Genomic DNA, 25,724 nt, shown 5'->3' with positions numbered 1-25,724 from the left:
GTCCCCTGGCCAAATACCATCTTACCATTTCAACAGTCCTGCGGGTACTACCTAAACATGTTAAACCTGTTTTTTCTCTTATTGGGACATTTAAGGAAGCTTCAAAAAGTAACATTAACTTTTGCCACTGTCATCTCTTTGCAATTAGATAAAAAGAATGGAATTATGATCTTTTTATTTTGTGCCTATGAAACTTCTAAAAGAAAATATGCATTATCCCCTTTTTCTAGGGCAAATCATAGAATAGTTAAAGAGCAGTGTTTGTATTTTGTTACATCTCTTGCTGCTGTTGTTTTTAATTTATTAATGATTTCTTCACTATAAAGTGCACTTATATCCTTGTCTACTTCTTCAAGTTCCATTATTTCAAAACAGTATTTCCTTTCTACAAACAGAGGACTCCATTAGAGCAGTACTGATATAACACCTTTTAAGTAATGGATAATAAATAGATATGGAGGCTGATAGTAGTTTAGTATAATTGTAGTCCTACCTCTAACAGCAACTTGTAAACAGTATACAGACTTGATCCAAGGAGAACTATAGAGCTAAATAGGATTTAAAACAGGAAGTGAAGAATCAGATGTCTTTTTTTTTCCCCTTTAATGAGACATCTATTTTTAAAGGACCACTCTAGCTATTCTAGAAAGGATTTCAAGAGGAACAAGACTAATAAGTTAGAACTCTAGAGAATTTATCCAAGTGAGACACGAGGTGACCACAACTAGAATATGGTAATGGGAAAATAGAGAAAGGGGCAGATTTGAAAGAAGTAGAAGCAAAGTCTCTGGATGCTGAGGTAGCATAGCATAATGATTAACATCAGAGGCTCTCGAATCTGGAATTAAATCCTGGTTCCCTTACTTACCAATCGTGCGACTCGTGTGAAAGCACCCATAAAATGGGTGTGATATCAGTACCCATTTCACTTAGGCTTTTAAAAGGATTAAATGAGATAATGCACCATGCTTGGCTAAAAGTAGTATCCTCAGTATTAGCTTATACTGCTGGTGGTAGTGTTATAATTTATCCAAGGTGACTCTCTGGAATTAATACGCAAAATATCCATCTAAAATTGCTCAACTCTTCCATCAGTCCTCTTCTCAAAGCAAAACAAAAGATCTCTTTTCACTTAGTATTTCTTTTCTAAAGGTAAGGTGGAAAAAAAACTGTTTAACAGACTTCCTTTATCCAGCCTCATTTGATTTTTCTATAATTAATTTTTTGCCTCCGTTTCAATGTCACTAAGAGGCCAGTTGGACTTCTAGCCTCCCTCTAAGACGGAAGGATTTTTTAAAAAGATAAGACTGAGTTTCAGAGTGTCAAAGTTAGTTTATTTAGAATCATCTTTTGTGTCATATCTTCTGTGTTAAGGGTTCTTAAAAAGCCTTTGGTACAGAGGATGTATGAGTAGCTTCCTGATAAGTCTACTTTAATTTCCCCGTATAGCTAAAACAATGTATTATGGAATCCAAGCCTTAAATTATAAGTGCAAGAAAGAGGAAGTTCTGAAATCAAGGAGGGTGCGGCAACTGTTGTTACCCTCCACTTCTACAGTATCATTTTGTACTTGGGTGTTTATTTTTTTTTAGTAGTTTGGATTGTGATAGGCAGTGGCTTGTTTTCTTTTGCTCCTCTAGCTTTCTTTTAACCCTTAACTAGGGTTTTGATAAGGCCCTGGTTAACCCTTCCAGCCTCATCTCACTGGAACACTGCTTGTTTAGCTGTTTCTATAAAGGGAAGCTCATCTCATGCTCTTTTAGAAGAAAATGCAAAATGAATAACCAAGTTCTGTAAGTGACCTTCAAATGAAATTTTAAATTTTCTATTGCTTTTAAAATTATGAGACAAGAATGGCTGGCTAGGAAGCTGGTTTCCAATATGATTTGAGAAAAGCATCTTAAAGGTAAGCAAATGTTAGTGAAGTTAACTATATTGCTGCTGGGATCTAGGCAGTTACAATATGATAAAAATCCTCTTTAATGCCATTTTCTTAAATATATTTAAAAACTTCTTTGATTCATGAGGTGCTTCAATTTCTGGAAATTGTTGTAGATTAAATCTCTCCTCATCCGATACATTATGAATGTTGCTTTTCTGAATAAATTGTGTTGTATTTTATCTTTCCAACTGGTTCAGTAAAGGACTGCCTTACCGTTGGCCTGATTTGGATATGTACATTTTTACCCTAAATTTTGTTATTTAGGTTTAGTATAGAGAATTATATTTCTGGACTATCCATGTCATTTTCAAGACAAGAAAATCAAGCCTGACTTGGTAATAACCGACCTGTCTGGTTGCCTACCAGTGATAGTGACGTAGATCCTGTCTTCTCTCTCTTATCATTGTGTTCCTTACACTCAGAGGCTACTGCTTCTCTGGGAGATCCATAAGTATTTGAAAGGCTAAATATATGAGATTTTAATATTTACAAGCATGAAATTACCATGCCAAATTTTATTGTATCAAATAATATGTTTACCTAGAGTCACAAAATCGCTATCATTGCAACTTACTATGATACTTTAAACCATAATCCTATTGATTAAATTGTTCTCCTGGTTATAGTGCCTTGCTTCACATTTGGTTTCTCTTAAAATAATAATACTGAAAGTAGATGTGTGGATGCTGACAACATAGCAAGCTTATTTGGTTTTATTGTTGGTTTCAGAATTTCACTTTCTGGAAAATGCTCCGTTGTTCTTGTATTAACATTTACTCTTACTTGTATTTTCTCTTTTCCTGTAATTAAAATGGAAAGAGACAGTGGGGGGACTCTGCCACAAACTAGATAATTTTTGACACCGTGAGGAAGTTACTCAATTTCTTTCTCAATTTCTTTGCTGTGCTTCTTGCTGGAGAGCGTTATTTGGAAAGCTTTTCAAAAGGCAGGTGCTATTTTAAAAAAAATAAGGCAACCTTTTTCCTATATTTTATACCACTGTTTTTTTGGACTATAGACGAGCTGATGAACTGACTGCAAAATGAAACTGTAATGTTTATCTCCTACATGAATGAGCCAAACTATGAAATTTAGCTTTGTCTTTAAGGGAGTTTTCTTTTTAAATCTGTTCTTAGGCATTTCTGATCCTTTATTAAATTCATAACTTTGAACTATATGATTTAATTTATCATGATTTTAAATGTTCTCAGAAGGTCAAGATACAGAGGGTACAGGTACAAGTAAAGCAATTAGTGTGAAGGTTACTATTGTACTTTGACCAATAGTAACCTTTGTGTCAGCTTTCAAGTATACTGCTTGCAAAATGCTACTGACCCCCTCTAGTGGCCAAAAGATTGTGCTTTTTTTTTTTTTAAATAAGACAATATTATAACCAAGGTGTGGTCTTGTTACTATAGTATTTAAAAGAAGTAAACCTTGTTCTGTATAGCAAATGTTCAACAGTGTTTCACTAAATCAAATGACATTTTATGTTTATGCAAAACATGTTCAGGAATACTGCTTACAAATATACAAATTTGGGAAAGAAAGGTTTTTTTGGAAAGCAGTTTGTATGAGGGTTCTTAAAAGCATATGTGTTGAAAGGGAAAAATACCCCCATAGTAAATGTACTTGAATTCCACATTATTAATTTTAGATAGAATTTGGTTTTTTCAGAAATACTATATTGCTGATTAGAGGTTATAGGTAAGCTCAGCATTTTTCTTGTGGAAAAGTGAGATTAAGATAAAGCCAGCATGCCTTTAATAAAGTATTATCCCCAAAATCAAACCAATGAGACTTTGAAAGCATGTTACAATTTTTATCATCATGTATCAATTGTGAGTGTAAAGTAATTTCTTCCCATTTCCACCCTTGGAAATTTTCCTCATTCTACCTTGAAAAAGTAAACCTTATAAATTCAGGATGAGCATAGTTGCCTTTAAAGTGAACATCCTCAGGAGCCAAAATAGATGTCAAGAACATTGCTACTTTTCAGAATAGTTTTATAACTTAACTTTTAGAATCATTTGTAGCCCGTGTGACAGAGTGTTTTTAAAATATTTATATCTTTGATGATAGATTTGATTTTTGAGAGAAATCCAAAACTAATTCAGAGTCATGTCATGTGAATAAGAAAGACAGTCAAACTTAATTATACAGTTTGTAGCTATTCCTTCAAAGTAATGAGACAGTTTTAAAATTTTTATTCTATGACTCTCTAGAATTATTTTAGATAGCTCCATTTTGTGGTTGTATCATAAAATTACTCTAAATATTGTGGTAGTGCCATCAGGAATTTTTTATGTGATGCAGCATTATTGAGGTATTTGTAGACATTTCCAGAATGACCAGTTTTTAAAAGTGAGGATTTGTTTGTATGTGCATGTGTATATTTGTTAAACTTAAACTATTTATGTTTAAAGTTATCTCAGTGTAGCTACTGACTGAAATAAAGTGATAAATGAATCCCCGTTATTTAAATTGAATAACAATGGAATTAGTATTTATGAGTATAATGTATGTTCTTTATCCATGGAATGATGATATAACTTATAATACAATTTATTTAAGTGAAACTTGGTAAGAGGTAGAAATACAATTACTCTAAACTTTCATTCTCAACACTCATTTACTATCCATTACTTAAAATATATCATAACATCAGTATTTTTATATAGAGTCTTGTCCTATCATGTCTTTGTTGTAAAGAGGTGTTACTGTTTTGAAATAGTGGAACCTGAAAAAAAGAGACAAGGTTATAAGAAGTATGTTTTATATTGAAGAAACCTTTAATAAAGCTTTGTAGTGTTTACATTTTATTTCAAGGGCTTAAAGTTTTGATTCTGTTTAGGCCTCATTGATTCATCTGTAAAGAAATAGTAGTGGAAGTTTTCCTTTTTTTTTTTTTTTTTGTCCTTGTTCTACCAAATTTTTTTAATTGTGGCAAAGTATATGCAACAATCTATCACTTCAGCTATTTTTAAGTTTACAGTTCTGTGACATTTAGTATATTCATATTGTTGTTCAACCATTACCACCACCTTCCATCTCCAGAAGTTTTTCATCTTCTCCACCTTCAGCTCTGTACCTAGTAAATTCTAACTCCTCATTCTCATCTTTTCCTAGCCACGTGGTAACCGCTATTCCACTTTCTGTCTGTGTGAATTTGCCTACCCTAGATAGTTTTCCTATTATTAAACTCTTGTAGCTCACTAGCCCAGTATGTAGTTCATATTCAATAAACTTCTTAATTAAATGGCAATTAGGAATTGAAAGGCATGCCAGTGGGTTGTCTGTATTTCTTGAGGGAACTGAAACTGCTAATTATTGTTACAATAACTTCATTAATTTATAGGAAAACTTCTCTTTTCTCTTAAGTATTCTAGTTTTATTGAGATAGTATTGATAAAAAAAACATTGTATTAGTTTAAGGTTTACAACATGATTCGATACATGTATATATATTGTGAAATGATTACCACAGTAATTTTGTTAACGTCCATCACCTAACATAGTTAAAAAATTTTTTTCTTGTGATGATTAAGTATTTTTTATTTAATTTTTTTCATATAGTTTACTTTCCTTTTTAGACTGAATCTGGATATGGATCTGAATCCAGCTTGCGTCGACATGGCTCAATGGTGTCCCTGGTGTCGGGAGCAAGTGGCTATTCTGCAACATCCACCTCTTCATTCAAGGTTTGTGGTTATGAATTATTTGAAGTTAAGGCAACGTAGGTTGAATTTAGTACTGAATGTTGTGAACAGAACTTAATTGATAGTTTTTTGAAAGAACTTTTTTACAGTGTAATTTATTTCCAGTTGTTACAAAATTGTTTTGTTTTGGGTGGGGGTAGGTTTATTTATTTATTTATTTATTTTAGTGGAGGTACTGAGGATTGAACCCAGGACCTTGTGTATGCTAAGCAGATACTCTCTACTAGGTATAACCTCTCCCCGCCCAGAATAGTTTTTTAAGGGGTAAAATAATGACTCATACAAATAAAATGACATGTCAAAGATTTAATGGAATAAGGTGTAAAAGAAAAAGTGTGGTTTCAAAGGAAAATCTGAAGAATGCTAAAATGATTTTGCTAAACTGATCAATAGTCACAGATTAGTAACCAGGGTTCCTCCACAGGGCAAAGTTCATTTACATGTCTTTGGACAAGAATCATTTACATTACTCTCAGTTTTTTTACTACTTAAAGAGTTGTAAAATAGCTCAAATGCAATGAAATCAAAGACTTCTGTATGATCAGATTACAGCCTCTCCTAAGGCTTCCAAAGATGATACTCACTATTCCTTTCAAAGGATACCTAGTGATATTTTTAAAGTCTTTTGCAGTTTTTCCTCACAATGTCTAATTTGAAAATACTAAATTTTATAGCAGCAAATTGTCAGGCTTATTGCTCTCATTTCTTTCAGGCTTATCACTATCAAACCGTTAATTAGTTTCAGATCTGTCCCTGGGAGTATTACATTGAATTTGACAACTCTTCCTTCCTCATGCCATCAGTAGTAAGATACAGACCTTAAAAGGTGATGAAATACCATGGCACTAAATAAATTCTTGTTTTGTTAACTTGAATTACATCCCCTCCCTTTTTGTGCTTTGCAGAAGGGCCACAGTTTACGTGAGAAATTGGCTGAAATGGAAACCTTTAGAGATATCCTATGCAGACAAGTTGATACTCTACAAAAGTACTTCGATGCCTGTGCTGATGCTGTCTCCAAGGATGAACTTCAAAGGGATAAAGGTTAATTAGGCTATTACCACTATTTTTACTTGGAGAATGAATGGATTTAAAGCCTCTTGATCTTAAAGGGTAATGTCTTTAAGTGATAAAGGTAATTAAAGTCACTTTTGCTGCAAACCCCCAATGTAACAGATTTCGGTGTCCACATAACTTGTATACTTTAATAACATCCTAATTAATCTGATTACCCATACCAGTTACCATTGATGATTTTATTTTAAAATAGTTTTTAAACTCTTTATTCCATTAAAAAATATAGTATCATCTTGATAATATGGGGCATTTCACATTTTTATGTCTAATAAATGTACCCCATGACACGTCTTAGAGACAAGTATATGTTTATGGTAAATCTTCCAGATCTGGAATTAGTGGATCTTTCTCCCTCCCTTTTCACATCTCTTTCTCTCCTCTCTGTCTCCCTCGCTTCCTCTGGCCTTTTTCTGATAGAAGAAGTCAATAATAGGGTTGTATATACATATAAAAATAATTTTTAGTGATTTTTTTTAAGAGAGAGAAATTATCTTTAGTTAACTTAGAATGTGAATTTTGAAGTTACTTTTCATTTGTAACTGCTAAAAATGTTACTGAGGTGGTCAGTGTCAGTGTTTCTCTTAATTTGCTGTGTAGGTAAAAATGAACTACTCTTAGAGTATTACCAAGTAGTGCTGAGTTCATTTCCAGTATAACTAGGTTGCCTGATAACTCTTTCATTTCTTGGCCTTATTAAATGTATTTGATCTGTTCAGATTTTTTGTCTTCTCTGTTCTTTGTTCTCTTTTTCTGCCTTGACGTTTAGAGTTTTTTTATACTTCCATTTGTATCTCCTTTGTTGGCTTTTTAGATAAACTCTTTGTTATTATAGGGCTACTCTAGGGTTTATAGTATGCGCAGTTAACTAATTATAGTCTGCCTTTAAGTAATACTGCTTGTATAGTGTAAGAACCTTACAATAACGCATTTCCATTTCTTCCCACTACTGAGGCAAGGCAATTCCACATTCTCTAGCCAATTCCCTGTGAATTATTCCAGATCTGCGTTGTAGGAACAGGTACTTTAGCCTGCCCCATGTAGGTTTTGGGTGCTCTTCCCTGAGCTCCTTTCAAATGGTTCTTTTATGACCTCTGTAGTTCCCTCACTTGTATGTGCTATCAGTGCTCCACTGAATCCTCAGGGGGACCCTCTGCTCACTTCCAGAGTTCTCTCTCTGTACAGCTCTCTGCTCCCTAGTACTCTGCCCTGTGAACTCTAGTGGCCTTTGTCTCTCTGGCTTCTCAGCTCCATTTCCTCCCCTCAGAGGCTCTACCAGGGTCTTAAAGGGTTTCTCCTTAGTCTATAGCTTGGAAACTCTCCCATGGCAGTAAACTGGAGCAATCATGGGGCTCATACCATTTGTTCCCTGACTGTTAGGGATCACTGTCCTTTGTTGCCTAATACCCAATGTCTTGAAAACTATTGTTTCATGTATTTTGTCTGGTTTTCTGTTTCATGCTAGAGGGTAAATTGTCTCCCTGTTACTCCATCTTTGCCAGAAGCAGAAGCCTAGTACTTAATTTTGTCTAAAGTAGCCTTGAAATTCTTTATATTTAGATATTCTTTAAGTTTTTGGTTCTTTAATATTTGATGTTTGTTTCTCTAAAAATAAAGGCTGTTGAACTTCTGTTTCTCATTATTTAAAAAAGTATACATACTTTTAGACATTACACATTACAAATTAGACATTACACATCAGCTTTTGTTTGGTTGCAAACAGCTCTTTAAATGAAAACAGAATGTGTACAGATTTGAATTTCTTAATTTATTTTTAAATGATCCATGACAATAATATATAGCATTTTAATGGACAAAAGTGATGATGGAAGGATTGGAAGTTGGGATGTGATGATAACCAGGTTGTGTAGAAGATTTGAAAAATAATTTTTAAACATTACTCATGTTTGAATATTTAGCAGTAGTGGTAGGCTAATGTACGAGTTTGCTAGGGCTGCCATTACAAAGTACTCTATAGACTAGGGGCTTAAACAACAGAAATTTATTTTCTCACAGTTCTGGAGGCTAAAAGTTTGAGATCGAGGTTTTGGCAAGTTTGGTTTCTTCTGAGGGCTATGATGGAAAGATCTGTTCTAGGCCTTTCCCCTGGCTTGTAGATGATCATCTTTTCCCTGTATCTTCATGTCATCTTACTTCTGTAAGTGTCTGTGTCCAAATTTCCTCCTCTTATAAGGACACTGATCATATTCAATTAGGGCACACCCTCCTGACCTCGTTTTAATTTGATTACTCTATACCAGTCTCCAAATACAGTCACTTTTTGAGGTACAGAAGGTTAGGACTTCAGCATATGAATTTTGTATGTGACATAGTTAAGCCTCTAACAACTGATTTCCCTATAAAAGGCTTTTTTAAGAAATGATGTTTTTAAGAATCCATGCTGGGTAATGGTGAAGTAAGAACATGGACCATAGTTTCCTACTTTGACTATAGATCAGAATTGCTGATGTAAGGTCTCAATAGACGGACTTTCATTAAATTATCAAAACTGAATTATCTGTGACTTTAGAGAATTTTAAGAATCATTGTTCTTCATTAGCTGTGTCATTGAAATAATAGCAAGCTCTCATTTTATTTTAGGTGTTCAACATTTTCATATAAAATGTTTCATCAGAATTGCTAGTAAGGCAAACTTAACCTGACCAGCCACTCACCCCCCAACACACACATACACACTCCAGTAAGATTCAGTTAACCCTTTCGGTCTAGATACTCCAGGATTACAGAAGTAGAAGACATTATCTCTGACCTAAACATACTGTTTGATTTTAAAATATATACCATATTAAAAGTAAAGGTTCTAATCTTGCTCTTTTATTCACTATTAGTTTGATGACTTTAAGTAGATTACTTAATATTTCTCCACATCTCTTTCCTCGACTGTAACATAGATGTTGTATCCAACACATATGATTGTGAGAGTTAAATGAGAGTATGTATGTTAACTGTGCTAAATGGCAAAAAAGTCGATATATAATAGCTATTATTAATGTGGGTAATTTGGATTATTGCAGGAATGAGAAAAACAGGAATGTGCAAGATCCAAAGATGGAATTTAGTATAATAGATTTGAGTGTTGGTAAGGAGGACCAGTCTAATTGGGAAAGGGGATTTGTATTAGGACAGTGGTTTCAAACCATGTCAGACATCCCTTAAAGATACCTCAATGAAGGATAAGGAGTGCTTGGTTGGGAAGGAAACAGGAGGTCCACTCTTTTAGCCAGAGCAGCTCTTGCTTTCATCAGTTTTATATACTGAATATTGGCTAGAAAAGAAGGTTGAAAATCCCTATTTGGTGGTACTAGGCTATTGGATGGTTAGGGATACAAAAGTGAATCTTTAATAATCCAAAGTAGATACTAAGAAGATGAATGAAGTGCAGACCTTTCAGTAGTATTTAAGAACAGTTAATTGGAGTGGTATTGAGTCAAGATCAGAATCTTGTCTGGTGGTGAGCAATAATTTAAAATTAGAGCAGTGTTCTGTATTAGCTAATTTCTTAGAACTGACTCTATTTACAAATTATTGATGAGAAGATGAAGAGCCACAGAATCTGGGAATTTGATGAATCTTGGAACTAAGGTGTTTACAGAGGCTTCAATATGGATATTGAAGTCTGTAGGAATGATGGACATGGAAAAGAAAAATGTCAGATATTGATATTAGTTAGCTGGTTAGAAATAAAATAGTAGGCATTAGAGATAATAGAAGCTTATGATTGGAAAAAGTTGTTATAGATGAATGCAAAATTTTCAGGTGATGGAAAATGAAATAGTGTAATAATTAGAAAATGGCAGTACAGAATAAAGGTGTTTTCCATAGTGATTCCTACCACTTAGTCAAGGGAGAGAATAAGGAATAGCAGTGGGCTTTCCATCCATTGGAGAGAGAGTTAAAATAGATGACAAGTTCCTCACAGAGCCACATTACTCCTGAGGTAAAGAGATACAGCCAAGAAGTAAGACTTTAGAATGTGGATTCCTTCTGTAGAAAGGGAGTTTCTCGGAAGATAAAAACTTAAAAAGCCATGAGAAAGCAGAGAATAAGACTGAGGCTGAGATTTAGAAATTTGCACGAAGAAGTGGAGCACGTGGGGCAGAGGATTAAAGTACATTAGGTAGTAGAGAGGGGGATAGTACACAGAAGAAAGCGGTATGGGGAAGAATACAGGGGATTCCGTTTTTCTGGAATTAGGTAAGTTAAAAGGGATGTGCAGGCACAGACGCATTGAGATGAATTAAAATTGATATCCCATCTGTAAGTCATTATATTTTCCTTGCATGTCCAGAAATGGTAAATTTAAGAGCTCCCAAAGCAAGCTAAAGGATCTTCTACATATAAGTTAGCCTCTTACAACCCTCATCAGTCTTTGTAGGCTTCTGGTAGAATTAGGAAATTTCCCCAAGATAGAGAGGGAGAGGTAGGAAGATTAGAGGACAGAATAATTCATGTCTCAGTGCCGTCCCTTACACAAATGGGAATGAGTACAGTTTTTATAACAATGTATTATATTTAAAGACATTCCACAGCATATTTGTTGGGCATACTGTAATAAGCACTGAAAATATAAAGATGAATATGATCGTGAACTCACAGAATCCAGAGTATATTGACGCAGTTGAACATAGAATAAACTCTTTAATTTCTATGTGCTTACACCCTGATATCCTTAAATATATTTTATTTAGTGGTGGAAGATGATGAAGATGACTTTCCTACTACACGTTCTGATGGAGATTTCTTGCATAATACCAATGGCAATAAGGAAAAGGGTAAGTAATAAAATATTCCCCCTCAGTGGGGTAAAACACACTTTCTAAGTTTATGTAATAACTAACGATATAACAAGAATAATTATCTAACAGTAATTTTTTTAAAATGTTGAGCTAGAAGGTGAAAGTTTCTTCCAGGAAAAGCTATCTAGTTATAATACACATTTGGGCATTAAATAATGGGATAGCTCATCGGACAAAAAGACCCACTCTGCATTTTAGACACTGTCGCACTTATTTCAGCAGTATTTGGTAAAATCAGTTTACAGTACTAAAAAAGTCTATTTCTTAAGGAATGAACATGGTAATTGAACTTGAATGTTTCTTTAGAGTGTATTTCTCTCTGTTTAATGTTCTTTTCTCTCTCCACTTGATAAACTGGTGCTGAAAAGTATTTAATCAGTGTTATTAAAGGAAAATTATTGAAATAGCTCTAATTTCACAGCACAGTTGTTTATAGACTTAGCGGCAAGGTGGTTTATTTCATATATCAGTTTATTGCTCTGTTTTTAAGGGCTAACTCACTAGATGGAATTCTTAATTATTCATTAAAAACCTGTGTTTTGTGATAGCATGCATAAACGTGGAGGGCATTATACTAAAAGACATAAACCAAAGACAAATACTGCATGATATCACTTATATGTGGAATCTGTGTGTGTGTGTGTTGGGGAGGGGGAATGACAGAAGCCTGTGATTCATAGTCGATGCATTCTTTTAACATATCCTAAGAAAAAGCTGATGTGGATTCCTAAAACTTTTTTTAAGTTACAGATAAACTTTTGTGGGGAAAAAAAAAGTTAGTCTAATTGTGCTTATTTTTGCTCAGTTATAAAATAATATGAAGTAAAATCTGTGCCCATGGCAATTTTCAAGTCATTTTTTAAACCTTTAATATGCATAGAAAGAATGTTCAATTTCAGAAGTCATATGGGAAGAGTCTAATTTTTTTTTCATGTAATATTTTATGTACTTACCTCTCTGAAACACTCCAAAATTCATATGGCTATTGGAACTTTCCCAGTTAAAGTGCTGGTCAACACAATGAATTCCTAACAAACAAATGGGAATAGTGTAATGTTGATACTAAGATCTAATATTTCTCACCAATTTTTCCTTCCTTCCTCTTCCTGTTTTTTATTTCATCATTATTCTCTTCTTCCTTACAACCTACTTTGCCCTCAGTCTTGCAGAATAGCTTCTTATTACAAAGTTTCCCTCATAACTTGGGGCTGAAATTGCTGAACTTGGTTGAGTCATCCAAATTTATATGTCTTTATGGAATTAGAGGTTTATTTTGGGAAGGTTCTTTCTGTTACATTTTAATTTCACAGTGAATAATCTGCTTTAATAGAAAAAAGCAGATTTTTTTTTGTTTGGATATTGGAAAAATTATTAAAAGAAATTATAAAACTCTTAGGTCCAATCTTCCATCATCTCACATACACTCAGCTACCCTAGCTATATTTCCCCAAAAGAGAACTTCTGGAAGCTTATTTTCTGTAGAAACTGAACTGCAGAGTTTTAGATTCAGGAATACCAGGCACAGCAAAAGATGGGTGTATTGGCCTGTCAGTAAAGTGATTCAGCTTATCTCGAAGAACTCTGGTTGGGGGGGCCTGAATGAAAATCTGTTTATTGAAAGATGCAATCCCCAGCTTCCTTCTCTTACCTTTTTCCAGAATATATTTTCTGATACAAAACCAGACATAAATTTTCTGAAGCAAAATTAGAAGATAATTCTAGAGACACTGGAGGCAATTAAAGTAATTTGAAGATTAGAACAGGAGAAATTTTTTGATAAGAAAACATCTTCCTTGAGTAAAGACCTCAAGATTTCTAGATCATGCTGAAAGGACTGTTTTCTCAATCTTTTGTGAACCAACTTACTGTCTACCTCTAATGTAAATTTTCTTGTGTTATATTCTATACTATCTTTTAAAAATTTGTTTCTAGAGACAAAAGGAGAGAGATTATGACAATAAAGCACATATTTGCAGGTAACAACAGAGCCCCGAAATACCTGAAGCAAAAACTGATGAAATTGAAGGGAGAATAAAAAGACAATTTAATAGTAATAGTTTGAGATTTCAATAACCAACTTTCGATAATGGATAGAACAAGTAGTATAAACATCAACAAGGCAATAAAATATTTGAATAGTCTAAACAAAAAGACCTAAATAGATTTTCCATCTATGTTCATGGATCAGAAGACTTGATATTATTAAAAGTCAGTTATTCCCCAAATTGACCTGTTGATTCAATCCAGTCTTTACCAAAGTCCCAAGTAGGTTTTATGCACAAATGGATAAGCTAATATGGAAATACAAATGACCCAGAGTAGCTACAACAGTCTTGAAAAAGAAAGAACTAGGAGGACTCACACTTCCAATTTCATAACTTACTACAAAAGCAACAGTGAAGTGTGGTTGTGGCATAAGGAAAGATACATAGAACCGTGAAATAGAATTGAAAGTTCAGAAATAAACCCTCAGATTTATAGTAAATCAACTTTTCATAAGAGTGCCAAGACAGTTCTGTGAGGAAAAAGTCTTTTCAACAAATGATGCTAGGCAGCTGGATATCCATGTATAAAAGAGTGAAGCTGAACCCCTACTTCACACCAAACACGAAAATTGACTTAAAATGGATCAAAAACCTAATTAAAAGAAGTAAAACTATAAAACTTTAGAAGAAATGTAGGAATTAATCTTAATGACCTTGGGTAGGGCAAAGACTTCTTAAATATGACACCAAAAGTAGAAATGAAAAGGAAAAAAAGATAAATTGGTTTTTATCAAAATTTAAAACTTGTGTGCTTCAAAGAATGCTGTCAAAAAAAGTAAAAAGATAACCCACAAAATTGGAGAAGACATTTGCCAGTCACATATATGATAAAGGATTTTTATCTAAAATATGTAAAGAACTCTTACAGATCTATAAGAGGTAAGTATCTCAGTTCAAAAATAGGCCAAGCATCTGAATAGACATTTTTTCAAGGAAGATGGGTAAATGGCCACTAAGCACCTGAAAAGTTCCTCAGCTTACTAGCCATCAGGAAAATGCAAATCAAAACCACAGTGAGACACCACTTCACACCTGTTAAGCTGGCTAATGAGAAAGAAATGCCGTAACAAGTGTTCATGAGGATGTGGAGAAATTGGAACCCTCGTACACTTCTGGTGGGAATGTAAAATGGTGTATCTGCTTTGGAAGACAGTCTCTCAGCTCCTCAACATGTTAAATATGAATGTCACCATTTGACCTAGCAATTCTGTGCCTAGGTATATATTCAGGAGAAATGAAAACATACATCCATATGGAAACTTATAGAGGGATGTTCATTGTAGCATTATTCCTACCAGTCAAAAAGTGGAAATAATCCAGATAGCCATCCACTAGTGAATGGTTAAACAAAATGTGATATAATCAAATAATGGAACATTTTTTAGCCACATAAAGGAGGAATGTACTGATACATGCTGTAATGTGGATGAACCTTGAAAATACTATCATAAGTGGAAGATGCCAGTTACAAAAGGCCACTTAGTATTCATTTATGAAATATTCAGAGGCTTGATTAATGGTTTCTTAGGGTTAGGGGGTGTGGGTAGGAGGTAGGGTTGGGGAAGTGGGAAGTGACTGCTAATGTGTATGGGATTTGAGGGCATTGTTCATGAAAATGTCCTGAAGTTGATTGTGGTAATGCTTGTACAACTCTGAATATACTAAGATCCATTTAATTGTATGTTAGATGAGTGAATTTTATGGTAAGTTATATCTCAGTAAAGCTGTTATTTTTTTTAAGACTAAATAAATAAGCTGATTTTATAATGTTAGATTTTTTTTGCCTCGACTTTAGATTAAACCAATCTTAACTCAAAAACTCCCTACTCCTAAACCCTTATTTCTTATGATTTAATTGTTTTAGTTAATATCAAAGATGGCTACTTGTGTGGATTTTTGATCTTTGTTATATTTTCCTGTTCCCATTTAGCTATATTTTTAACCTTATTTTCTGACCAATTTTCTAATTTCTGTCTATTCATATTTTTTAAATAATATATAAGCATTTCGTCATGTCGTTTACTATATAAAATAATGGCAGTAAGTATTAACTGATCTGTCAAATCAAGATATACTCTTGAAACTCACTGAGAGGAAATTTGGTATAAATGGAACATGCATTACTCTAGGAACATGAGTTTTGTCCTGTCCTCTTCCTCCACCTAATCTGTGTGTATATGCTATACTTTAGTTGTCTAAACGAAAAAATTGGACCACAGATCAGTTTTCATCCATTCCCTTTTAGCTCACAGATATTTCATGTGAGATTATTTTAAATTTAGTTTTTTAGCCAGTTGTATCTACCTTATTCTGTTAGAATAATCAGTAATCATAAAAGCTACTCTACAATAGACCAGTAATCCCAAACCAGTTGATCACTGCCCCTGGTATGTTTGATATCGTGGTTATAGTCTTCAGCCATGTTTCTTCTGTATCATAGTAGACAAGTGAGGAGAGATTTAAACAAATTTGCCATCCTGTATGTTCAGAAGGACTTCACCAATTTTTTTCTGCCTTGTCTATAAACATACATCGTTATTTAGAACATTTCCTTTGGAAAAATGAAAAACTTCTCACCACAGAAACTGTGGAAATCCCCCCTTAGGTTGCCTGCTGTTTAGAATAATGTGTGAGAGTCTCAATGAAATGAAGAGATTACAAATCTCTAGGCTTCTGTCAGCATTTGTTTTTAGTTTTGACGTGTTGGTATTAGCATACAGATTCCTTGATTTTCTGAGTGTTACTACCTTTAAAAGTGTTTTGAAGTGTGTAACGTCAGAGTTTAACTAAAAGAACCATAAATCTGAATGATAATTTTTGGAGCTTAAGTACTTACAAATCTAGATCTATAGATTATTTTATAATTTCTGTCATTTCTGCCCTTCTTGAACATGGTTACATTCACATACTTCAACTTCCTTTTACTACAGTGTATTATTTTCCCAAAAGAAACTGAGGCATGTCACCTTGTCTCCTTAAGATCTTCTTTCCTTCGTATTCAGCTGAGACATATAGATGAGTATGCTCTTCTAAAATTATTGACTACTTTGGGGTTTTACTTAAGTTTTTCCATCAAGATGAATGTAGTTCTACAATATAAAGTGTAAGAGGCTTGGAGCAAAAATTAAGGTAACCAATACTTAGAGGAGCTCAGTGGATGACAAATTACGATGAGGTTTTTATCTTCATGACTTTCATTTCCTAACAGATGTAACATGAGAGAAATTTATTTCAGAGAACTTTGCTATGTGTAAGACACTTACTTTCAACTATTTGAGAACTTAAAAGTCTGTAACATACCCCTGTATCATTCTGAAAAGGATTTGAGGGTGACTTTTTCTGAAAGTAAAGTGCAGCTGAAGAGGTTTATTTCTATATTTTAGAGGTTTTTTTAAGAGATATTTCTTGTTGGTCTTGCATCTTGTACTGACTCTATAAATTAGCAGGCAGTGGGGAGGACCCATCATTGCAGTTGCACACATTCCCGTATATAGGACACAGGTGACTTTTAATTTCTGAGTTGATTATTAATAAAAATAACAGTTTATAATAAAACAGCAATCTTGGTAAGAATGATAGAAAATATAGAAGTTACAGTGATAAAAGTTTTTAGAAAATATAGGAAAAAGGAAATACAAGGTTTTTAACAGCTTTATTGAGATCTAATTAACATAAAATAAACTGCATATACTTTAAGTGTACAGTTTGGTAAGTTTTGATACTATCATGAAGCTGTCACCGCAGCCAAGACCGTTACCATGTCCATCATCCTGATAAGTTTCTTCCATCCTTTTTGTCTTCCCTTCCTCCCTCCGTTCTCAAACAACCACTGGTCTCTTTTCTGTCACTATAGATTAATTTGCGTTTTCTAGATTTTAATATAAATGGACTCATACAGTATGTGAATTTTCTTTGCCTTGTTTCTTAGTTTGAGATTTCTCATTGTTGTTGTATGTATATCAGTATTTGATTTCTTTTCATTGCTGAGTAGTAATTCCTTGTATAGCTAACACCATGATTTGTTCAGTTAGTTCATCTATTGGTGGACATTTGAGTTGTTTACTGCTTAGGGATATTACAGATAATGTTGCCACAAACATTCACGTAAGTCTTTTTGTGGACACATATTTTATTTCTTTGGGGTAAATACCCAGAGGTGGAATGGTTGAATCATATGGTAGGTATATATCTAACTTTTTAAAAAACTGCCAGACTGCATTTCACCAACCATATTTGAGAGTTCAGGTTCCTCCAAATCCCCACGAACACTTGACATTGTCAGTCTTTCAACAGGTGTGTAGTGGTATCTCATAGTTTTAATTTGCTTTTCCCTAGTAACTAATATATTGAGCATCTTTTCATCTGCTTATTTACCATCTGTATCTCTCCTTTGATGAGGTATGTGTTCAAGTCTTTTGTCCAGTTACTTAATTGGGTTATGTATTTTCTTATTGTTGAGTTTGAGATTATTATATATTGTATATTGTAATACAGAATGTCTGTATTAATATATAATATATCTTGATAAAGGGTATAAGTCCTTTATTATACATATTCTGTGCAAAGATTTTTTTCCCAATCTGTGGCTTGTTGCTTTATTCTTTAAAAAATTTTTTTAAATAAGCATTATATATATTTAAGATATACAACATAATTTTGGTATACATGGTGAAATGATTACTGCAGTCAAGCTAATTAGCGTTATCTCCTCAGTTACCAGTTTATTAACTGTAAATTAGCTCACTAGACTTATTTATCCTACATAACTGCAACTTTCATTCTTCTAACCATGCCTTCAAGAGCAGAAATTTTAAATTTTGATGAAGTTTAGTTTATCATTTAACTCTTTTATGGATTGCACCTTTGCTATCTTATCTACATACGAGTTTTTAAAGTTGAAAGTATCGTTATTCCATTCGTAAGAGTTCTATTGAAATGGTTTCTTAACTAACTATAGTATAAGATGTTGTGCTGTCTTTTTTGCATCTTGTGAGTTTTAAGATTTTTCATTTAATTCAAAGGCTATCTTTGAATTAAAATTATAAAATGTAGACATAAGAACCACGTAATGTGCACATTGGTCCCAGATTTATATTTGGACATTTATTTAAAATTTTTCTATGATCTTACTCAGTTCTTCAGTTTATCTTCAGGTTTTTTTTAAATTCAAGGGTTCTCAAAATGTAAGGTAGTTCTTGCTGTAATTAGGTTCTGCTCTAAGCTGTCTGAATGTTATTATTAAAGTATTTTTCCTCCTACCACTTTATTCACTGGGTGCAGCTAGCAAATAGATTTTGGGAAATAGAATGCAGAGAAAAAGGACTTGAAAGTACATATGCTATCAGAAGCTTCTTTTCTCATAGAGAACAGATGGAAATTTTTTTTGAATGTTGACCAACTAGAAGGCAATTACAATTTGAAAACCTGCTCTGACTTGATAGTTTTCTAAACATTTTCTAATTTTAAGTTGTGAAGAGGAATTTTTTTTAACTGAAAAGATTTTTAGTGAATAACCATTTTTTTCCTCTTCAGTATTTCCGCATGTGACACCAAAAGGAATTAATGGTATAGACTTCAAAGGGGAGGCAATAACTTTTAAAGCAACTACTGCTGGAATCCTTGCTACACTTTCTCATTGTATTGAACTAATGGTAAAACGTGAGGACAGCTGGCAAAAGAGACTGGATAAGGTAAGGTTGATTTTTCTTCTTTTAAAAAAAATCAGATTTTATTTGTTTTATGTACTGATTGAACTAAATTTAGACTAAACTAGCCTCCTAGGGAAAAATACATTGGGTTAATCGAAAAAGGAGGTGGTACTCCTCTGCTGAAACTTTGTGACCATCTTTTAAACTCATTTTTCTAATGAGATTCACCAGTTATGTATTCTGTTACTATACAGTATGCATTCTTGATTGGATTTTAACAAAGAAGTTTTTTGTAATAATAATAATAGTGGTTTGGAACAGAAATGAACCATTTAACATTGCCCAGTTTTATTGTGTGATATACGAAACTGCATTTAAGTTACATCAACTGATAAACACCAGTCTATGAAGTTAATATTAACTCATTGTATTCATGACCATGTATATTTTCCAGGATCATTGTGATATCATTTAACATATATTTTGTGTTCATTGAACATTTGCCTTTTGTTCACCTTTTCCCACTTTTGTTTAAACTGCATCAGTGATAGTAATATTACAATGTAAATCTTTAGTTTCAAGTGTGAAGTAGAATTCGGCTCAGTGAATTATTTTAGCAGGAAAACTGTTTGTAGTTTAACATTAGTAAAATGTTAGAACTAAAGCATACCTTAGGGAATTTAGTTCTAGTCCAATGCCATCATTTTATAGAAGCAGCAGCTGAGGCCCAGGTACTTGTTCAGAGGTGTTAAGTAGCAGAATTAGAAGAATTTTACTCTTCTATATTTCAGCTCTGGATACTAGGGCAGATGTCAGTCAGAATCTTATCAATCGTTAGTGAGTCCTATTGCTTGCAGTATTTGAAGGTCTTATCAAATGTGAGCAGAACACTAAGGAAAGCAGTGTCATCACTGCTGTAATGGTGGAATGGCTACAAGATTGGCATCGCACTGTATGTTTAAGAAGATTCCCCATATTTAAAGAAAAGAAAATTGTTCAAAATTCTCAGGTACAGGTGAGACTAAGCCATTGGCTAGCGTTTTGTGTTTTTTTTAAAACAAGCAATGAAAACGTTCGTTTAGGGTACAGACACTTCATTATTATTCTGGAATTGAACTCTTACATCATCAAAGATTTCAACCATGGATCAAATTGAGTTTTTAGAAGATTCCCTGTACGCACACACACACACACACACAAATGTGTTGAGAAAACAGAACAACCCTATAAATCCATTAGACAAGTTCAAAAGAATCTTTCAACTTGTCCACACTAGCTTGTTCAAAACTTTTTGGCAATTTCTCTTAAGCTCTCCTCCCTTCAGTCTATTTATCCTTCACCAAAGTATTGTCATCTCCAATCATATACTCTACCATACTGCCTAAAAAAATTCATTAAAAATAAGACATGGCTTCACCATCTTTTTGGCAATCAGATTTCTTTCTTGAACAAGGAGGTGGACTTGCCATTGTTTCCAACGTTGGTAATCTTACCCATTCTCTTTCTTTATTGGGTAGCAATAAGTAGACCAAACCAAAGGATCTGTGAAAAAAGACTTTCACTGCACCACGTTTAACCAAGTAACAACCACAAAAGATGGCAGTATTAATTGAAATCTGCATACTGCTGTACTTCATAGTCCTCTTACAGGTCTATCTAATATATCTTACTCACGTTTTTCCACCATAATTTTTTTCTCAGGGTTGATAGGGGACCCAGTTACATTTTACAGGAAATATAAGTGTGTGTGTGCATACACAGTATATACACATGTATTCAGTGTGTGTGTGTGTGTGTGTGTGTACATATATACACGTATATACACACATCTATCCCCCTCTATAAAGACTAGGAAGTTCTTGAATGGAGAGAGTTACCAAAAAACATGTCTTTTAGGTAGTTTTTATAATTGGGATGCAAAATAAAATAATAACTTAATATGGTTTAGTTGAAATTGTTTTATTTAAGAAGTTTTTGTGTGCTTGCTGTGTGCTAGACTCTTAAGTTAGAAATGAGGAAACAGTAATCAACAGAAGTTCTCCTTCATGGAGCTTAAAATCTAATGAGAACAATTAAACAGATCATAGGTGATATAACAACAGCTAATTAATAGCTGTTTATGTAGCTTTTATATAGATTTCTAATATATGGTTATATATATACTATATATTATATAATACATATACATAGATAATAGATGTATATAATTTATATAAATCTCAATATATTAGATCTCTGGTTTTATGCATAATAGCTTTTATTTAGATTTCTAATATCAATTCCATTGCTCTTATAGCTAAGTAATTGAAAATTAATATCCTTTAGTGGTGACAATTTTTCGTGACTACCTGTAAAAAGAATTCCTTCTTTTATAGAAGTATACTTAATTGTTAGGCAGTCGTGTCCACGAAGACCAAAAATTCTAAAATTAAACAGTTTTAGTTCTTAACAGTGTTAGTAAGAGGAAACCTACCTATTCATTGAAGATGTTTGCTTATATTAATAGATTCACAGCTGTATAATTTCACGTTTTTTTCACTTTCCCCAAAGTCTTTAATATTATTGCTGTTCTGTGTTTTCTTGTTTTGTTCATTTTTTAACATACATACAGTGAAGTACTCAGATCAAGACAGAACTTTTAGGGGGAGCGTAATAGCTCAGGGATAGAGTGCGTGCTTAGCATGGATGAGGTCCTGGGTTCAATCCCCAGCACCTCTATTAAAAATAAAAAAGTAAACCTAATTATCCACTCCCCCCAAAAAATAAGTTTAAAAAAAAAAAAAAGATACAGGACTTGGATAGCACCCCAGAAGGTCTCCTCATGCCCCTTCCTAGTCCAAACCATACCACCACCTCAAAGGTGACCACAGTTATAACATATCATCACAGATTGGTTTTGCCCATTCCTGAACAGCATGTACATTGAATCATGTAAAATACATCCTTGTGTCTGGCTTTTTTTCCTCCCCCTCAACATGGACTGTAAGGTTCACTCATCTTGTTACATTTAGTGGTAGTTTATTATTTTTTATTGTTGTATCGTAGTATTGTTGTACAGTTCATTGTATGATGAATTTTCATTGTATGACTTCAATTTGTTTATTCCTTTTTCCTGCTGATGGACATTTAGCTTTTTATATTTTGGCTGTGTATATAAGGGCATAAAGCTGCTGTGAGCATTCTTGTACATATCTTTTGGTGGACATATGCACTTATTTCTCTGGGCATATACCAAGCAGTAGAATTATTGATGGATTGCATATATGCTTAGCTTTAGTGGATATAGGGAAAAAATTTTCCGAAGTGGTTATATCACTTTATACTCCCACCACCAATAGGTGAGAATTCTAGTTGCTTTTCATCCATAACAACATTTGGTATTGTCCAGTTTTTGTGGGTGATTGTTTTTTAATTTTAGCCAATCTAGTGGGTTTGAAGTCCTAGTTTCTCTTCAGTACACAAAAATCAGTTAATCTTTGGGCCTGATGAACTAATTCATTGATTTGCACTAGCTTTAATTCAGGTAGGGTGTTTGGAAGTAGGTAAGCTCTGTGTGAGTTCAGTGTGGACTTTACTTTAGCCTTTAAGTGTTTGAACTAAGGGAATAAAGGCATTAGGTTCTGTATAAGCTTGTTGGATCTTTATCAGATTTGACTCAGTGCAGCCCATTGTTGTAAAAATAAGTTTGAAATCAGTGCCAAGGCCAGCCTTTTTCTCTTAAGTTTTGACCTTGGATCTTTTGGCAAACTTAGAGCTATAGACCTTATCTATAAAAGGAGAGTATTAAAGTAGTAATCGAAGCTCCTTTTCAGCTCTAAAATAATTTTAACCAGCAGTGGGAAAGTGTAAGAAATTTATCTTTTAGCATTTATTGATTCTACCAATTATTGACTTATTTTCTTCCTGGCATCCATTATTTGCATTTTTTTCTCTGTAACAAAATTAATTGTTGTAGGCATTTCTCTGGTACTAATTTATCTTTTTAATTTTTTTTAAAGTGTAGACTCTTCAGTAGTTATTTAATCTATTTAAATATATAACCTGTCAATAAGGTGATCTTAGTGATGATTTAAATGTTAGCTCTTGTGTGATATATAGCCCAGAGAAGTGTTTTCTTGGGCAGAGTAATACTCATTTTTCAAAAGAGTGGTGTTATTTTGTCCAAAATCTAAAATTTTGATGAAATGCAGAGAAAATCCTCATTTCACTTGATAAACTTTTCACTTGCTATGTTTTGTTTTTTTAAACAGGAAACTGAGAAGAGAAGAAGAACAGAGGAAGCATACAAAAATGCCATGACAGAACTTAAGAAAAAATCCCACTTTGGAGGACCAGATTATGAGGTATGAAATTATATGATCTTAGAAAGAGAAACTCATAGGACATACATATATATATTTATATCACAAAAGTGATTAATTTTTATATAATACTTTTATAGCCTTTAAATATCTTAAATATTTCATAATGTATATATGGTTGGCTTACTCTGAAACAGACTTGTTTTTTTATTGCCTGTAAAGTTTAGTATAGCCTTTAAAAGCCTCATTACTGGGCCTGTCCACTTTATAGGATAAGTTTTCGTCTCCCCTGTAAGGATAATACTTTTGATATTACCTTCTAATGTCATCATCATCATCATCATCATCATTATTATTATTTTAATAAAAGCAATCTACAGAGGAAAAACCTGAGAACTTTACAGGCAAAAGATTTTAGTCTCTACTATATACTATGAGGTCTTATCCATAGCAGGGTATGAACTGTTTTAATTGCCTTGCTTTTATGTTTGAAAAATATCTGAAACCAACTTCTTTCCCCTTTTAGTTATTTGTTAAGCAGTTAGTAAATTCTGCTTCTCCATATTCACACGTATATATTAAAATTTTATATACTGTTTTTCTGTGATACTTCTTTAAATAAAAACAAGTGTAAGTTATATCTGGTAATTATTATTAATGTTGTTGCTATTCCAGAAATGAACATTTGAAAAATGAAGTGGCAAGGAGTGTCATTGAAACAGAAGTAGAATGATAAAAAGTTAAATTATATTTAAGAAAGTAGAAGAAAAATTTCTTGCCATTTTTATTCTATAAAGGAAAAAAAGATTTGCTGTTGACAGTGTTTTTATGTTGGAACTGATTTCCAACTGTTAAAATCCATAGTATGAGCCTCAAGTGGTAATATTTTAAAATTACTAAGTTGTCAATGCATTCCTTCTAGAATGTGTAAAAATTATGTAATTAACTATCCTCTGAAGTTTTAAAAGTCTGGATTACTGAAATGTAAGCTATTACAACTTTAATTTTTATCCTGAAGCTAAGCAGATTGTTTTGCTATTTTAGGTTTATTTTGGGGGGAACTCTAAGCTTTTTAAAATTACCCTATTTTTTCATGTTATAAATAAGATTTTCATTAGAAGATTATAGAAAATCTGTCTTTTTAATTTAACAATACGTGGTGCCTCTGTATGTCCCACTAGCAGTATGTAACTATAATGTTATATTTGTTTATCTCCGCTTTTGTCAACACAGGTTTTATTTCAGGGGAAGGGAGCAGGGTGGAGGGAAGAGGGTTCTTGTGCTAAGTATATGTGTTTATTAGCTTCTCATTTTTTTTTTTTTTGAAATTGCTTTATTTATGTGATTTAGGCTTTCTTTAAAAAATGTTTATTGGTCATTTGCGTTTCTTTAATGACTCAAGTCCACGTTCCTTAAAATTTTTATTTTTAGGATTTAGTGTTTTTTTCCCCTCTATTGATTTAGAAAATGTGTAGGATTGGCTTTTCATTTCTCAATTATTTTCTTCCTTTTATAGTTTTTAAAAAATCTTTTTGATTGTTGGTTTTGCCATATAAAAAGTTTTATACTTTCATGTAATTAACTCACAGTTTTTTGGAGATACTTATCTCTACATTTGTTACCATGTTTTAAAAAGCATTCTTTTGTCCACCTAAAGAAGTTAACTGAGGCATGCTCAAATGACCAAAATGAGTTTATTTGGGAATAGCAAGGAATTGAAATTTGGGAGATGTGTGCAGTAAAAAGTTACAGGCAGTCCTTTTGATGGTTTGGGACTGGCTGTATTTTTGAGCAAGGAATGCAAAGACAAGGAGAGTCCAGCCAGGGTCCAAGCAGTAAGTTCATTGGCTTGAGGATGAGGGGACATTCTTGGCAGATGGTCATTGGTCAGGAGACAAGACTCGGTCTTCTGTAGATCAGGCATTTACAGGAAGTCATTTTCTAGTTCTTAAGTTTCATTCTTCAGAGGGCACATGCATGAGATTCTCCAATTCACATCCTCCAGTTCCATTTTAGATGGAAATCCTTTCATATACTACTTAAAATAATTGTCTGTATTTTCTTTCCTTTTTTTTAAAAATAGTCTCTTCTAAATATATTAATACATCTGGATTTTTAAAAATTACAGTGGAATGTAAGAATCTGTATTTTGTTCCAGTGGCATTTGTTGAATAAAAC

General features: G+C 33.2%; 1 protein-coding gene across 4 annotated transcripts in view; it reads left to right on the top strand.

Annotated features, from left to right (window-relative positions):
* CERT1 (ceramide transporter 1) overlaps nucleotides 1-25,724 on the top strand; it is a 119,800-nt gene that overhangs the window by 56,617 nt on the left and 37,459 nt on the right. For all 4 annotated transcript variants that reach the window (XM_074359970.1, XM_074359966.1, XM_074359959.1 and 1 more), the window contains 5 exons: nucleotides 5,536-5,643; nucleotides 6,567-6,705; nucleotides 11,445-11,528; nucleotides 19,130-19,287; nucleotides 23,496-23,588. In XM_074359970.1, coding sequence (XP_074216071.1) covers nucleotides 5,536-5,643; nucleotides 6,567-6,705; nucleotides 11,445-11,528; nucleotides 19,130-19,287; nucleotides 23,496-23,588 — 582 coding nt within the window. The remainder of the gene's footprint in view (nucleotides 1-5,535; nucleotides 5,644-6,566; nucleotides 6,706-11,444; nucleotides 11,529-19,129; nucleotides 19,288-23,495; nucleotides 23,589-25,724) is intronic.

This window comes from Camelus bactrianus, chromosome 3, assembly GCF_048773025.1.
Source record: "Camelus bactrianus isolate YW-2024 breed Bactrian camel chromosome 3, ASM4877302v1, whole genome shotgun sequence".
Taxonomy (NCBI): Eukaryota; Metazoa; Chordata; class Mammalia; order Artiodactyla; family Camelidae; genus Camelus; species Camelus bactrianus.
Note: the sequence above shows the minus strand (reverse complement) of the source record. Positions and strands in the feature narration are given on the sequence as shown.